This window comes from Rhea pennata, chromosome 27 (genome assembly GCF_028389875.1).
Source record: "Rhea pennata isolate bPtePen1 chromosome 27, bPtePen1.pri, whole genome shotgun sequence".
NCBI classification, from domain to species: Eukaryota; Metazoa; Chordata; class Aves; order Rheiformes; family Rheidae; genus Rhea; species Rhea pennata.
Window position 1 is genome coordinate 4110453 of NC_084689.1, and position 15698 is coordinate 4126150.

The window sequence follows — 15698 nt, forward strand, 5'->3', positions numbered from 1 at the left end:
CAAACCTTCCCGTGGAGCTGCTGCCTGGCTGTGGTAGGGTCACAGAGCTTGACAGGGTCAGGAGACCAAACCTGCCTTACTGCAGAGCTGCCTGGAGCTGCTGCAGCAGCCACTCTGCCGAAAGCCACGACCTCAGGGCCCAGGCGTCCTGCAGCTCGCCTCGGTCACGTGTCCTCCACGCGCTGGCAGAGGGATGCAGCTGTGCGACCACCTCTTCAGGCTGAGCTGTGCACGGAGGACGAAAGATTGCGGTCGCATGTCCGTCCTTCCCGCTGCACCCCGGCGTACAAAGCTTGGGGCCGGGGAGCACGTTCCCGGTGCGCTGCTCAGGGCAGGCTGTGGGGCTGGGCCGCGGGCGCCGCTTTGGGGTGGGCGGCGGGCAAGGAAGCCGTTGCCTACTGGGCTGGGGGGGGCGGTTTCCCCCCGCCTGCAAGCTGAACGGGGAGGTGAGAGCCGGGGGGCACCGGCGCCAGCCTGCGGCTGCTGCTTTGAGACTCTGCGAAAGAGGCCTGGAGTGGCTGAGCCGGCGGCAGGGACTGCCTGGTTGACACCGGCTCCTGTGTCCCCCCCCCGCCCCATCGCCTCCCCAGCAATGACCACCACCCTCCTGGTGCAGATCAGCTCCATCCCCCCCCCCTCCTCTTTTCTCTTTTGCAAGGACCCTCCGCTCCGGGCAGCCTCCCCCAGAGCCACCCAGTCGCCCCGTCGGGCAGTGGTTGCAAAAGACCCCCCCCCCCCCCGCCCTGAGAACTGCGGGTTTAATCCCCTGAATCCATTTGACAAGTCACAAAAACGCAGCAACGTGCAGACATTTACAGGACGCCGTACGGGCGGTTTCTGGCATATATTAGTGCTCTCGCTATATACATATAGTACAGCCTGCAGGAAGCCTTCGCGCGGCCGAGGGAACCCGCCCGCCCTGCGCGGGGCACCCGGAGACGGAGCCACCCGGCCCCTCGCCGGGGCTCCCCGATCCCCCGCGCTCGGCGGGGTCGCCCGAACCGGGGCTCAGCCCCGAGCCTCCGCGGGCGCCGCTGGGGACGAAGCCGCCGCGCGGCCTCCCCGGGGCTCTCGGAGGGACGCGGGCAGCGGGGCCGGGCTCCGACGTGCCGACGGCGGCGCCTTCTCGTGCCCCCTCCCCAAATCCCTCGCCGCCCCCCTCCCGCCCCACGTCAGTGGCAGCCGCAGCTCCCGGCCACCATGTCGTCGTACTGCTTGAGGACCACGTTCTCGTCGTCGTCGAAGTAGAGGAGGTTGATGGAGTAGAGCTTGTCGGGCACGCAGCAGGGGCTGCTCACGCCCTCGCTCAGCTTGAGCGCGTTGATGATGGACTGCACGGTGGCGTGGTTGGTGGGCCGCATGTTCTCGCCCAGCGGGAAGGTGCAGGCGCCTTTGCAGTGGTAGGCATTGTACCCCCGCGGCGAGATGATCCACCCGGACCAGCCGATTTCCTCAAAGTCCACGGACAGGGGATGCCTCTGGCAGGGCTGGAGCCGGTCCAGCGAGCGAGTGCTCCGCGGCCCGTTCAGTTTTGGCACCGTCATCTTCGCAGGGAGAACGGGAGCCTGAGGCTGGGAATCTGCCAGAAGCGAGGACGCGATGCCGTTAGGGGTTGCAGGAGATCGCACCGGAGTGGAGCTGAGCTGGTGCGCGCGAACGCCCGGCTCTCCGCCGGCGAGCCCGCGCTCACGACGGGGCGAAGCCGGCTGGAGAGATCGCGCCCGCTGGCTGCGGAAGCAGCCTGGGATTTTCCGGAGGGCCAGCTACACCTTTCCCGAATTCCCTGCTCCCGCTGCTCAGGAGACCCCCCCAAACCCAACGAGTTTGACTAACTGCACCACGCAACCCCCGTGATAACGCAAAGCACCGGCGCAGCAGGGGTGCGGAGCAAGGTGCCCCACGAGCGGGGACTGCGGCAGCCGCGGCGGGGTCACCTGCGAAGCCGGCGGCGGGCAGCGACGCTCCGCGGCGCCCGTCGTCCGTGAACAGGACCAGCATGGGCTTCTTGCTCTCGTGGTGGTCCCGGCTGGAGGCGAAGTGCACGCCGGGGGGGTCCAGCGGGCCCCCGCCCAGGCTGTGGACCGCCACCATCAAACCCAAGTTGCTGCTTTCGTCTTCTGTCCAGTCGCGAACCTGGAGGGGGGGGGACAAAACCTGGGTCACGGTGGTGGAAACAAGGGCACCGTCGGGCGCGTCGCCGCGGCGGGTGACGGGCGTCCCCGGCCGGCTGCAGGAGTGGGGCCCTGCAGCGACGGGGCCGGTGCTGCTTCCAGGCTGCACCGCGTTGGCCGCGATGGGGCCACGAGCGGGTTCCCACCCCACCCCCCCACCCCCGCCCCATACTCCCCAAACTGGGGTAAAAACACTCACCGCTTGCGTGATGGCAAAGACCTCCCAGCCCGAGCCCTGCAGCGAGATGAGCCTGGCCGCCAGCAGCTTCCTCCCTTTGGGAGAGTCCGCTCTGCTCCTGTCCAGCACCTGGTAGATGCTCACCTAAGGGAGGAGGCCAAGGTGCTTCGCGGGAATTTCGCAGAGCGCGAGGGGAACCGGCCCGCGCGGCCGAGCGACGGCGGCCCCGGGCTCGGCCCGGCCCCCCGGCCCCCTCCGCACCTGGCAGAAGTGCTGCCTCTTGGGCCCGTCGGTGGCCCTCGGCCAGAGGCGGAAGAGGTGCAGCTCCGCTGTCAGGATCTTCTCGTTCTTGGCGACGCTGGACAGGACGAAGAGGAAATGCATCTTGTCGCTGTGGACTGAGGAGGAGGACGGGTTAGCAAGCGGGGCCGCGCCGGGCGGCAGCCCCTTCCCGCAGCCCCCCTCGGGCGCCCCAGCGACCGCCGCCGGCTCTTACTTTTATCCAAGAAGCTGCGGACCGTGTTGCCCTCCAGGACGTCGGGGTTCTTGGTGACGCCGTCCGCGTTGGCTACGGTGTTGAACAGATCCACCATGTACTGCGGCGGCCGCTTGAAATGCGCCGGGGGCGCCGGCGGGTCTTCCATGCCGAAGACCTCCAGGAGCCTCTTGAGCGCCTCAGCTCGCCGGCTCGCCACGCCGTCCGGCGCCGGGCACGCCGGCCTCGCCAGGGCTAGCAGGAGCAGGACGCTCGCCAGCATGGCTCTGCCTTCCCAGCGCCGGCTCGACTCACGCCGGCTCCCTCCGGGCGCCACGTTTATAACTCGGCCCCAAAGATGGATTGGAGTCAAATATGCACATGAGCCATCAGGGAGGTGAAGAGAGCTGATTGCCCCGCTAACAAGGTGCGAAGCTGGGCTCCCCTCGCCGATCAGCCCCAGTACACAAGGAGGAAGGCTCCCGGCCGCGCCGGGCTGGCGGGGGCACACGCCGGGTCTCGGAGGCAGGATGCCCACCCGGGTCCCAGGCTGCGCTGTGTTTGCTCTCCCTAGGAGACTAACTGGTTTTTAATGACGGAAATTATGGAAATGATGGTTCCCGGCGAGGAACAGCTGGGTGCTTGGGGACACGTGGGTGTCTTGCCTTTTTTTAAAAAAAGAAAGAAAACCAAACCACTGGGCTTCCTAGAGATTAAAGGGCATTTGCTGATGCTTTTGAATGACTGATATTAAAGAAATACTACGAGAACCCTACGAACTCAGGATGACGAGATAAAAGCCAATTCTGTGCTAATATTTCTGACCCGGACAGAAGCCGGGTTGGTAGAGGCAGGTGTGTTGATATATAACGCACAGACAAGTCACATTTGGCATTTGTTTTAATGCCCCACACCTTAATGGGAAAAATCGCTGCTGCACGTTAAAAGCCAGCACAGCAGATAAAAGGAGCAGGATTAGAAAAGCCTGTTGGACCTTATGATTGCCCTGTAAATAAATAATAAATAAATCTCAGTGAACAGGGCCCTCGGATCCTGGCTCTCCCTAACAGCTTGGGAAGGAAACAGGGAGTGGAGCAGGCGCCGTCCCCAGCTGCAGCCCCGGTTTGGCCACTTGCCCAGCTCCACTCCGGGCCCAGAGCGGGCGGAAGCGGAGCTGCGCTGCCCGGCCGGGCAGGTCTGGACCCCGCTGCTGCAGGGCTAATGCGATTAGGAGAAAAGCTGCAGGCTGCTTGGCCACTTGGCATCTATAATTTATTCTAACGTGATGTTTGGAGGGTGAAAGGGCTGTTAATTATCCAGAATACACAGAGAGGCAATTGCAGGCATGTGGCACAGGCTCGTGTTAATCGAAAGAGGAAACTATTCAAATCCTTCAGCTCCTTTCCTTCCTCTTCCCCGGGCGCATCCCTGTTTGCCGGGCAGAGCTGTGCATCCCGCAGGATAACGCTGGTCGACTCGGGCTCAGACGCACTGCAGAGGGGCCACATCCATCGCCACCTCCGCTCACAACCCGGTCCCCTGCCTTCTCCCGGAGCGCACGCTCCCCCTTTCCTCCTTTCCTCCCCGGGTCCGGGTTTGTAAGCGGGAGCAGCTTGCGGGAGCAGCCCTGCGGCCCGCAAGGCCCCGGGGCCGGGGCCAGGGAGTCGCAGCCTCCCTCCGCGGCACCGCGCTCGGGCTCGTCCCGGGATGCCTGCACAGACCTACGGGCCAGGGAGCCGAACGGCGGCGCCCCGAGGAGCTGCAAATTGCCCCAACGCGTATTTTAAAAGCTGCCAAATATTCTGCAGGCAGTTGATTCATACCAGCGCTGTTTAAAATATCTTTTATTCATAAAATAGCCCTCTCTCATTTACATATAGTACAGACAGTCTGGCAGGGGTCTCGCAGGACGCCGGGCACGGCGGTGCACGAGCCTGGCTGCCTCTGCGCCCCAAAGCCTGCTCCCCCGAGCCGCTAGCCCCTGCACTTGCACTGCCAGACAGCAAGGACGGTGCGAACGCGGTCTCCGCGGCTCCTGAACGTGTGCACGTCGTACCGGTGAGGGGCGCAGCGGCTGGAGGTAGCTTCTCCCCGAACCGGACATTTCTCTCCGCCTTGTGACTCCCTGCGGATAGAGACAAAGCCAGTAAAAAACTCCCTGCCCTGGGCAGGGGAGGAGGGAGAAGGGAGGCAGCTCTCTCCCAGGGCACATTCGACAAGGGAGTTTTTATTCCTCGTTGCCGACATAACTCAGCAAACCATTTCCTCCCTCCTCGCCGATGGAGAACAGGGCTTCTTTATTTCCCCGCAGTTAGATTTGCTTCCAGCACCAAACAAGCTGCACGTGCCACGGATGTCTGTGGGCAGCACAAAGCGCTTTATCCCTCTGAGCGACGGAGCAGATGCTGCTCCCTTTTAATTTTGACCTCACAGCCAGTCCCTACATGTCTAGAAACGTCCAAGAGGGCGAGCTCACAACCTATTTCTGCGTCACCGTCCCAAATCCTGCCCCGGGAAGCACAGAGATGTGTTCAAGACACATGGAAACTGCAAAGGCTCCCGGAGGCAGCCCGAACCTGACCATAAATGTGTGGGGACGCATCCAGGAACGAGACGTGCCAGGAAAACTCTCCTGCGGCATCCAAGACCCTGCGTAGCTGTAGGGCTTCCACTGAAGTTACTGGGGGGACAGGCTGAAATCCTGGCAGCTGTGCTTACCTAAGCGAGCAGGGATCCCCTGAGGAGCAGCTGCCCAAGCACCTTCCCACATCAATTTCCTGCAAAGATTTGCAAAACAAAGGCATGAAAAACCCCCTGCAGCGGGCGCTGGGGACAGCGCAGGGGACCAGCCGCTGTCCACCTGCATCCTTGGGCTGAATACACAGCCAGACCCCAGCGGTGTGGGCACCTGGACACAGGTCTTGTAGTGTACGGGCAGCAGGGAGGCAAATTTGTAGGGAGAAATGTTTGGGGGGGGGCACAGTGGGGCTTTTTGAGCTGGAGGCACCTGCGCACAAAACCTGTCTTGAAGGAGGGAGCAATCTCTCTTGAAATGAAATGTTACTACTGGAGCATAAGACATATTTTGAATAAATACCCGTTTCCTTAATTATTTTGAAAATAGATTCTCACGGCGCAGAAATGGCAGTTTGTAACTTTACGGCACTGGCGCGTAAACAAATTGGTGGCAGAAAAATACATTTTATCCAGTAGAATAGCTGACGTGTGTTTTTTACAACAACAGTTTGTGGCCAGGGTGTGCTCAGCTCTACTGGGGGGGGGGGGGGAGTTGCTTGCATCAGAGCATCTGCTGGACCATTTAAACCCAGCGCGCTGATGCAGCGGTGCCCGCGGGAGGGGAGGCCGAGCTGTAGGAGACCAACCTTGAGCCGTTCCTCTCTGTGTCCCGCAGAGCTGTGAACAATTTCGTAGTAATATTCCACCTGGGAAACGCGATAGCATTTTTCCTTCATTTCACAGCTCTCCAGAGTCCGAACCACCTCCCTGCCACTTGGGCTTTTGACCAGAGCAGTGCTGAACTTTGTGGGCAGGCAGGAAAGCCCATCTGAAAGGAAAGGAGAAGGAAATTTAATGTGAGCCCACATCTGAGGCCACTGCAGCTGCAGCCTCCTCCCCGCGGGCCCGACGTGGCCCCGGCGCCAGCACCCGACGCCTGCTGCGGGAAGCGCTGGCCCCGCTGGCTGCACATCGGCACGCGGCAGCCACACAGGCCATCAAAGCAAGGCGCTTTCTGTACGTCCGATACCTAGTGTGAAATTTGGGCGAAGCTGTTCCAAGAAGCTGCAGGTTACTGGTTCTTGAGACACCTGTGTTTTAAATTCCTCCTAATCGGAGGGAAGTAGATAGCTGCGTGTCAGCCCACCTCCTGCTGATGCCCACCCCGAGAGAGCCAGACTCCATCGACGCTCCTTTACAACACGTGATAGGGAGCAAACGCCCACCCATCCTGTACGTGAAATTTCTGGCTGCTCCACAACCTGCCTGGTCGCTGATGCTTCCAGCTGCAATAAATCCTTGCAAATACCCTCCAGTGCCAGCCTGCTTTTTACCAGTCTCCCATATGCCTCACCTCTGCACAGTCCTTCCATCCCACTGCCCTCCTCCCAGCAAAGCCCAAGATGTGATATGCCTTACTTGCAATGAGGGTGGCTCATATTCACCCTGGTGTCCACCGTCCCCCTGGTCTTTTCAGGGATGCCAGTTGCTTCCCAATTACATGAAATGAAAAAGCCCAGCTTTCCCCCGAAAGTATCTGCAGCTGGCCTTAGGGGGCAAGCTCCACCATGGCTGGACTCAGCTTTCACATACCTGCCCCTGCCACAGGCTACGTGAACTCCTCATCCCCCTCGTCCCCTGCTTGCTGCTGAGCTGTCTGCATGGCCAGACGCCACCAAAGGATTTGCTTTGCTGGGCTGGGCTCTGCTGGGCTCATCTCTCCATGCCAGCAGATGAGCTGGACGTGGATGTCCCGGGGGATGGAGACAGCATCTCCCTGTGCTGGCACGAGGAAGACGTTATGTCTAATTGTGCTGCAGGAGCACGGAGCTGTGCCAGCGCTCAGCTGATCTCACAAGGAGATGCTCCATGGTGGGGAAGCGCTTCCCGAGGGTGCTGTTACAAAGTGGTCAAGCTGGTCCATGCCTAAACCACCCTCTCCCCCCCAAACCTTCCTTGATGCATAAGAGCCAAACGTCAGGACAAAACCCAGCCTGGGACCTGCATGTCACTGGCACCAGTGCAGCTTTTCCCTCAGCTGTAGGTAAGGGCCTGAGCGTGGGGCTTGGGTTGGAGACAGGTGTGGGGAGCTAGAACCATGGAGTAGGACGGGGAGGAGCAGCGGCACCTGGAGGGATGCTGCGGGATGGATGGAGGCAGCACACGAGGGGAGGAAAGGGAAGGCAGGTGATGGTGCCTGTTCTGGGGAGGCAGGAATGAGTCCTGCTTTGCCTTCTCCTTCCGTATTCAATCTTTGACTCAATGAGAAGTTCTCTAAACAAAAATTATGTTGAGGTTTGACATACCTCATCTGATTTTTAAGTAAGTCAGCAATCCTAGTGCTGCAGAGCACAGAGAAGCCCCACAGGCAGTCAGTGCTTCCCCAAGAATCACTCATTTTCTAAACCTGGGGTAAAGGACAGAGACCTCTCCTGCAGCCCCAGGAGTCACCAGGGAGGCTGCTAGCGATGGGGAAGCAGAGCTCAAGGCCTGCGTCTTCGCTGCAGTTTCACCTCCACTCCAGGACACACCATCTTTTTGGCAGGTCCCGGCTGCCCAAGGAAACCAATTCTTCAGCTTGAGAGGAGGCAGTGGGACAGGTGGGATGGATCTGGCCTCCAGAAGGGCTCTTCTAGCAAGTCACAAATGTCCAGTGTGAAGGAAACCAGCACAACCTGTCCTGTACAGCTCACTGTGTTCTCTTTCTCATTAAGGAAATAAGGATTAAAACCTCTGTTGTATGAGCTAGAGGAGGGGAAGATGGATGATAAATTAGTTGCAGGGGTCAGTCTTGGGTTTTCGCTCTAAATATAACCTAGTCTTCCCCAGTCCCACCTCTTGGGAGGTGGTGCTTCAGGGCTTCCTCATCTGGAAGGAGGCTGCTCATCTCCTGGCTCAAAAATGGTTGTGAGAGTTTCCTGCCCCCTCGTAGCTGTGCCTCTATCAGCTGCCCAAGGAAACGTCCCTTGCCCCAGGACAGGGCAGGGTTTTCGGGAGAGGGAACAGCACTTTCCAAAAGCAAATCTCCCCGAGATGCCTCAAGAAGGGGACAGAAGATCACATCTGATTTCTGGAAGCCCAGTGTTTCTGGGTGAGATTTTAATGTCCTTCGTCAGGGCCCCAACCTATCTAATGTTACCACTGAAAAGCTCAGACTGACCTTAAAGGGGAATATCCAGAAGGAAAGTGCAGAGACCTGCCCTAGGGCAGAGGCAACGCTGGGAGCGAGTCCGCATTTCCCAACCCTGGACTGTTATCACTGAATGAGCCATCTGCAGATAACAGCTATCAACCTGCACCTTCCAGTCACATATTTGGGAATTAAATGTCTGCACTGATTCTCCCACTCCTGGGAAAAAAAGAAAAAAAGAAAAAAAAAAAGAAGAAGAAAAAAACAACACTTCACACTGCCTAATTTCCTTTCCCTTTGCTGTGTCCTTGTGTACAAATCTCTCCTAAGCTCTCAGGTGATTGTGCACACATCCAAAAGCAAAGCCCCTCTAGTTCCTATCCTCTAGGCCACCCATCTGGCCTTCCTAACCCATCCAAGCTCAGACCCCATTGCTGCTTTTCTGGTCCCCATGAGGATGGCAGGACTCTGTCCCTCTCTAGTGGCTGTTGCACAGCCATGTCATAAGAGCAGCTGTTTAAAACCGTTTGGATAGGATGGTTTTAGATGCAGAAATGCCAATGAAACAACATCAACATGTTTAAATAGAACTAACTGATTTTAGCAAGCAATCATGGAAAATGACTTAAATAAGGCTCTTCACTTTTACAAAAACAGATCAGTTTGTCCTCATTGATTTGACTCTCAGGTTATTTTATATGTGGGATAACTGACAGGACAACACAATATTAAGTCAAAATGAACTGTTTCGACTTTATCCCAGTGGAAGGTTTTGATCTGTCTGGAACCATGTAGTTTGGAGTTTCTATTTCCGAGAGGTTTTTGAAACATCAATGTAGTTCACTGATGCTGAGATGAAAGGACTCTTCAGAAGGTCAGAAATGAAACTCCATTTCTTAGTTATCACTGGTTAAGGATCTCTGCTGCTCCCAGCTACAAGGAGGGCGTTGTTTAGGTCCAGCAACAGCTTATGTTTTTATCACAAAACTCCCGATTTTAAGCCTTGATATCAGTCCAGATACAGTGTATTCTAGATTGCAGTTTTCTAAATTCAATGCAATATTCACCATAAGGCATAACAGGCAGGAACCTATCTGAATCATCCTGTTGTATATTTATCTCTTGGTCCCAACCCTGTTTCAGTCTATTTTCAGTGCATTTTTTTATGATTAGGTTATTTTTCTCGCTGGGACAGTTCCATAATCCGGTTTGCCACAGAACTGTGCAAACAGCTGTGTGTGGGTGCAATGGCATGACTAGGAAAGGATGGGAAGGAACAGAGCCAGAGTCATAAATAGGGAGGCAGTTAGGCAGTTTAAACAGCACCGCCACCAAGAACCTAAGGACCTGCTCTCGGGTGCAGCAGGAACACCATGTAAGTAGAGGTATGCCTTTGCTGCGAAGGCCAACTGCTTGCCAAGCTGTATTATTGGAAATGTGGCCAGCAGGCCAAGGGAAGGGATTATTCCTCTCTATTTGGCTCTGTTGAGACTACAAGTAGGGCACTGTGCCCCGTTTGCGGCTCTCTGGTGCAATACAGGCAGTGACAGATTGGAGCAAGCCAGGCCCAGGCCACCCGGATGGTTGGGGGCTGGTGCACAGGACACCTGAGGAGAGGCCCAGGAGTAGAGAAGACAAAAGGGAGATCCTCTTGTTCTCTACAGCTACATAACAGGAGGTGATGGGTTCTCCATCCTTGGACATACTCAGACTTTGACCAGACACAGCCTGGAGCACCCTGATCCAGCTGGCCTTGCTTTGTACAGGGAGGTTGGGGCAGAGGCTCCCAAAGGTCCCTCCCAACCTGGACTGTTTCATGATCCTATGATCTCCAGGAAAAATGTACTTCCTTATAATGAGGTGGGTTTAATTCCATCTTTAAACTACACACAGAGGCAGAGAACTGCTACTTCACTTGAAGACCTGAGCTACAAGGGCCCAGAAGAGAAATGAAAACCCAAGTCCTGACAGTATGAACTATAGTCTCATTTTCCGGTAAATCAAACAAGCTTTGAGTAGCAAACCAGAGCGTTGTTAGATCTTGCTATGAGCTCCCATGCCACAGGAAAGGTGCTGACCACACAGAAAGGCTCTTCCTCATATTTCTCAGAGAAGGGGAGCCCTCCATCACTCCCATACCTGCACTGTAGGCTGGGTAGGAGCACTTTCCTACATCAACTGTCACCTCCCAGGGACAGTCTGGAAAGAAGGTCTTCAGAGCCGGGAGACGGAGACATTCCTCGGGGCATGTGCTGCACTGACAGCCTTCAATCACCTCCACCTCCCGGACTCCTTCAAAGAGCAGGAGCCGCTCCACATGCACACGGGTGGGCTCACAACAGAAACCTGGCGAGCAGGAACGCTCAGCTCCAGGCCACAGGAGCGAATCAGGATGTCTGACCTGCAGCTGCACAGAACAGGGCAAGTGGCATGTTCACTTGTAAAATACAGTCATGGAGAACCACTTTCAGCATCAGATCCTTATAAAGGCCTCTTCTGACCTGGAACTAACTCTGCTTTTACTCCTCTCTCCCTGTATGGCAGCACTGTGTTGCTGTAGTGCTGTCTTTGATATTATAACAAACTCATTTATTTCCAGAAACCCTGCTACCATCACCAAACTGTAAAGGCTAAAGCAGTCCTACATTCACCTTTTTCTATAGGTCCAGTATAAAAAGTGATAACAGCCCTGGGGAATGAACGTGGACCTGCTAGTCTGGAAGATGTTGCACCTGTAGTGCCACAACAGAGACAACAGTAGTATTTTCACGGTTACAGACCCCCAGATGTAGCATCCTGCAAAGTTTATTCCCATTCCCTCTCCAGGTTTAGATACCCTGGTGCTAGACAGGACAGAGATGGGACATTAGACATCCTCAGCTCTCCTGGTACAAGGAGAGCATCACAGTCTGTGCACAGGTGTGTCCCTGAATGCACAGGTTCCTTCTGGTCACTTCTAGGAGCGACACATGGCACATAAGGGAATGACACAAGCACTTCAAAGGCCAGGTATTGCTACGCGTGATATAAACTGATTGTGCCAATTTTGTTCACCTAAGCAGGGAAAGGCCTCTGGCTGCTCTGAAAATAAGACATCAGGTCTCCTGCAGAGCAGATGTGGCTGCGTCAGCCTCACTGCTTGACTAGGGGAGGCCAGAAATACACTTGGATGCTGCTTTGAGCATGCTGACAGGTACTGTAATACAATTCTCAGCACCCAGCTCCGCTCTAGCTCTGCCATGAGGTCTCTAACACTGCTGGATAGTTTCTTTTTGTCTAATTTCTACACTCCACTGCTTGTAAACTGAAGCACGACAAGATGCTCAGTAACTGGTTTACTCCACTGCAGAAGCAAATGTCTTGAAAGCGTGCAGTTGGTATTTTAACTTATAGAGGAAATCACAGCCCCAGCCACTCGTGTGTGACTTTCACACAGACCCAACTGCTCCTGCTGTGAGGATGACACAAACATATTTCTCACCTTCTTAGTTTTAAGAAAATCCAGCATGGAGGAGTGTCTGGAGAGCCCCAGGAGGCCAGGATGGTGAGAGCTGATCTGCTGTGACAGACAGCTGGACCTGCATTTTCCAACATCCATGCTTACAGGACTGCCCGAGACATCTGTGAAACACAGGATGGACAAACTCATAATTCCCACAGACCTGGAAAAGGATTATTACCTACAATTCGCATGATGCTAGGGCGGCCTGGGCTCAAGCCAAGGCTTTGTCTTGACAATCCTGACACAAAAAAACATTGTTCACCCTCAGGAAGTTTGGCTGGGAAAGGGATTCCTTCAGCATGAACACCACAGGTGGAAAACTCACAGAGAAGGCCTTCTACGAGCGCCATATGTGTCTTTATTCTGGTTGTAGATCAGGAGGAAAATGTTTTGTAATAGACTAGTAAGAGCACTACCCTATAAAAACAAGGCAATTCAAAATTAGTAATTAGGAGACAGTAGGTTATATGTCTTTTAATGAGATCACAAAGGATAGAGTGAGAACATACTAATATATTGATTATCAAGAACAACATGTGAATGTTCTGCTGTTGCTGACTTGCAGATCTTGAAGGTACTGAACAATACATAACCACGTCAGTGAAGTTCTTGGACACTCCGTGAATTCAGGGAAGCAAGAATATCCCAACTCTTGTTGCCTGAGGAACTAGTTCACAGAGCCAATCAAACTGAAAACAAACCTGGCCCTAAAAATCCTATTTTCACAGCTGTATCGGCTCCCTGTACCTGCTGTACTGCCACAGTAGCACTAGCGCTAGAAGAAAGGAAGGTGGGATCGTACAGCCAGAGATGCATGTGGGAACAGGGGAGACCTGGGACCACAGCAGACAGATCTGTTTGGTTTGCTGTATTTCGAGTCTGTGAAATTCTAGTAAGTATTTGCTAAGAGCTGTTTCTTCTGGAAATATTTCTAAAATGGGCTATTTTTCCCCAATAACATCCACATTCTGAGGACTAGATGACATAAATCCTCAATTCATCATATTTTAACATCAGTTTTCTTCCTTGTGAGCATCTACTGAGTAGTTCAATAACACTCATTTGCTTTAACCTACCAGAGTTGCAAACATGGTGTGTCCTACAAAAGTTTCACCTTGCACTGATTTAGACAGACCTTCACAGAATCAGCGCAAGACACAGCCGTGCTGCACTGCCGCAGAAAATACGTATAGACATTTTAAACTCACACTTGGACTAAACCTGCTGCTAGCCGCCTCGGGATCTCCTTGCCCAGGGAAGTGAGCTAGCAGTAAACTAGGTAGGAATTTGCAGCCCGTCAGCCATTCCCCAGCGATTCTCGTGGATGTTTTTCACCCGCAGCCAGGCTGCAGACAGGCAGTCGCTTTGCGAAGGAGCCGGCCGGCTAAAAACATCATTAACCCCTGCTCTTCCATCCCCACGGCAGTACAGAAAGGACTGTGTGATCCACAAAATGGTGCTTCCTGCTACACCCGCAGTCCCTTCCACCAGCGTTTCTGCAGGGCCGGGAGAAGCAATCGCGGGAGAGGAAATGCCTTCAACCGGCTCTATCTGAAGTAGCTCAGAAGTGCAAAAAGGCTGGAACAGTGAATGTTTTATTCATCCTGTTACGTGTTTACTGTTTTTACCATCATCTCCAGATCTGATTGTAACTCCGTATGTTTACTGCTTTATCATTATCTATTATCTATCTACTATTTTTACTGTTTTTATCGTTATTCGTCGTTTCCTCTGGTGATCACATACTGCCACTGCAGAAAGCCCTCAGCTTGGAGCTGGCAATTTTAGACTGTCCACTGTTTACACAAGAGCCTCAGATATTTTTCAAACACTAAAAACTAAATCTGTACAGGTACTGCCCTTCTGCACTGACAACAACCTAAAACTCATTAAAGAAACCTCAGACTTTCAGTCATACACATTAAAGCCATTTTCACATCTTTGCTAAAAGCAGCTAAAGCTGATTTTATGTACCCTGCAAAAAGACTGCAAAAGGAAGCAAGACTATGGGCTATTCTTGAAGGTGATAGCTATTTCTTGATGAATGACTGCAGATATTTCCTATTTTCTCTTCACAATAAACTAAGGACGTCCTGTCCTCTAACTGACACTCTTTCCAAGATTGATTCTGAAAACCAAAAGCCCATAATACTCCTGAGCTTACGCAGTACCATAAGGATCTGAACACAGAATTCAACCACATGCAACTCACTGGCACAGAAAATGAAGCCTGTGTCATGCAGATGACCAGACCTATTGACCAGACTATTCACCAGTTCCTGTTTTACAAAAAATGCTCTTAAAATTTGGATTACTGGAATGGGATGCCCCAGCGTATCTGGGGAAATGCTGTCCTTAATCTCCGGAGGGAAAAGAAACCAGGATAATTTCAACATAACGAAACATCCGAAGGGTGGCTCCTGAATGAGAAAGTTTAAAGGATTCAGACTTGCTGCAGGCAAAGGGAGAACTCACCATGCCCGACGTGGAGGAAATAGCTTTGTCTCCCACAGCAGCCCCTCTCTGCAAACAGGTTCCTTTGCTCATTCTCTCTGCTGATGGCTCCAGCACCTGCAGTCACAAACCACCAAGCTCAGCATTATCCCAGTTATAACTCACCGGCTTTCCTGCTTTATCCGGAAGGAGGCACGGAGCTCCATGCACAAGACTCCAGACACCTGCTGTCTTGAACAAACGGCTTCAGCGTAAGATGTTTAGAGTAGTTATAAAGGACATGACCTATTTGAGCTCAAAGACCTGGCTGATTACGCTAAATATCCTGTCTGATTAATTACACTAAGAAAAGGTTGTATTTAGCTGCGTTCTTTCATATGACATCAGTCCTCCGATCTTATCTACTTACATGTTGCTGCAACACAAGTCAGGCTCCAAGGAGCAAGCCATTTCACATGGAACTCGAGCATCAGCTACAGCACAAAGCAGCTCGCAGGCTGTAAACTCCCATCAAGATTAATGCAAGGTGGTTTCCTCAGAGACAAACCCTGAATCATTTGCCGAGTGCACACAATCCCTCCACCGCTCAGAAAGATGCAATGTTCTTGTACAGAAAGCATCAGAGACGAACAAAGCTTGTGCACAGCCTCACACCTGTTTGCACACCCATACAAGCCCTTTTCTCTCCCACGCAAAACCCTAAGGCAGAGCCGCGAGATGACGAGAAGAAAAAAGGAACTTACTGGCAAAGGCGGGACCACGCAAGAGTCCTGCGAGGAACACTACAGCTAGTGGGTCCTGCATAGCTGCACTCTGGGAATCACGTAAACACTGAAAAGTCTCCAGTGTCCCGGATACTTATACCAGGCCCTCCTTCAGCAGGGGAGAAGTGAACAGCTCGGAGACAAATGGGTTTGCATATTGCTGGCAAATGTTTCCAGATTGTGATCTGAACAAACACCTAGGCCAGCTCAGCAGTGACGGCATCTTATCCACAACATGTCTACATGGATCAGGCTTTGGGCAAACTTCAAAGTGTTTCTTGAGAGCGC

At 53.7% G+C, this 15698-nt stretch overlaps 2 protein-coding genes across 2 annotated transcripts; both read right to left on the reverse strand.

Annotated features, from left to right (window-relative positions):
* Nucleotides 1-1171: 1171 nt before the first annotated feature.
* LOC134151602 (bone morphogenetic protein 2-like) lies at nucleotides 1172-3107 on the reverse strand. Its single transcript, XM_062596281.1, has 5 exons — nucleotides 2846-3107; nucleotides 2611-2747; nucleotides 2371-2493; nucleotides 1935-2133; nucleotides 1172-1579 (listed from the first exon to the last, which is right to left on the reverse strand). The coding sequence occupies exons 1-5, from the start codon at nucleotides 3105-3107 to the stop codon at nucleotides 1173-1175; spliced, it is 1128 nt and encodes a 375-aa protein (XP_062452265.1). The 3' UTR covers nucleotide 1172.
* Nucleotides 3108-4661: 1554 nt separating this feature from the next.
* On the reverse strand, nucleotides 4662-15450 carry LOC134151761 (uncharacterized). Its single transcript, XM_062596587.1, has 7 exons — nucleotides 15390-15450; nucleotides 14668-14763; nucleotides 12172-12311; nucleotides 10830-11097; nucleotides 6208-6389; nucleotides 5543-5601; nucleotides 4662-4949 (listed from the first exon to the last, which is right to left on the reverse strand). The coding sequence occupies exons 1-7, from the start codon at nucleotides 15448-15450 to the stop codon at nucleotides 4799-4801; spliced, it is 957 nt and encodes a 318-aa protein (XP_062452571.1). The 3' UTR covers nucleotides 4662-4798.
* Nucleotides 15451-15698: the final 248 nt, after the last annotated feature.

Excerpts from the sequence above, each read along its gene's own strand:
- LOC134151761 (XM_062596587.1), bottom strand. The coding sequence starts at position 15,450 with ATGCAGGACCCACTAGCTGTAGTGTTCCTCGCAGGACTCTTGCGTGGT. Across the intron at positions 14,764-15,389 it reads GCGTGGTCCCGCCTTTGCCA|GTGCTGGAGCCATCAGCAGA; the intron begins GTAAGTTCCTTT and ends TTGTGACTGCAG. Across the intron at positions 11,098-12,171 it reads ATTTTCTTAAAACTAAGAAG|CTGCAGGTCAGACATCCTGA; the intron begins GTGAGAAATATG and ends TGTTCTGTGCAG.
- LOC134151602 (XM_062596281.1), bottom strand. The coding sequence starts at position 3,107 with ATGCTGGCGAGCGTCCTGCTCCTGCTAGCCCTGGCGAGGCCGGCGTGC. Across the intron at positions 2,748-2,845 it reads CCGCAGCTTCTTGGATAAAA|TCCACAGCGACAAGATGCAT; the intron begins GTAAGAGCCGGC and ends CCTCCTCCTCAG. Across the intron at positions 1,580-1,934 it reads GCCCGCCGCCGGCTTCGCAG|ATTCCCAGCCTCAGGCTCCC; the intron begins GTGACCCCGCCG and ends CGCTTCTGGCAG.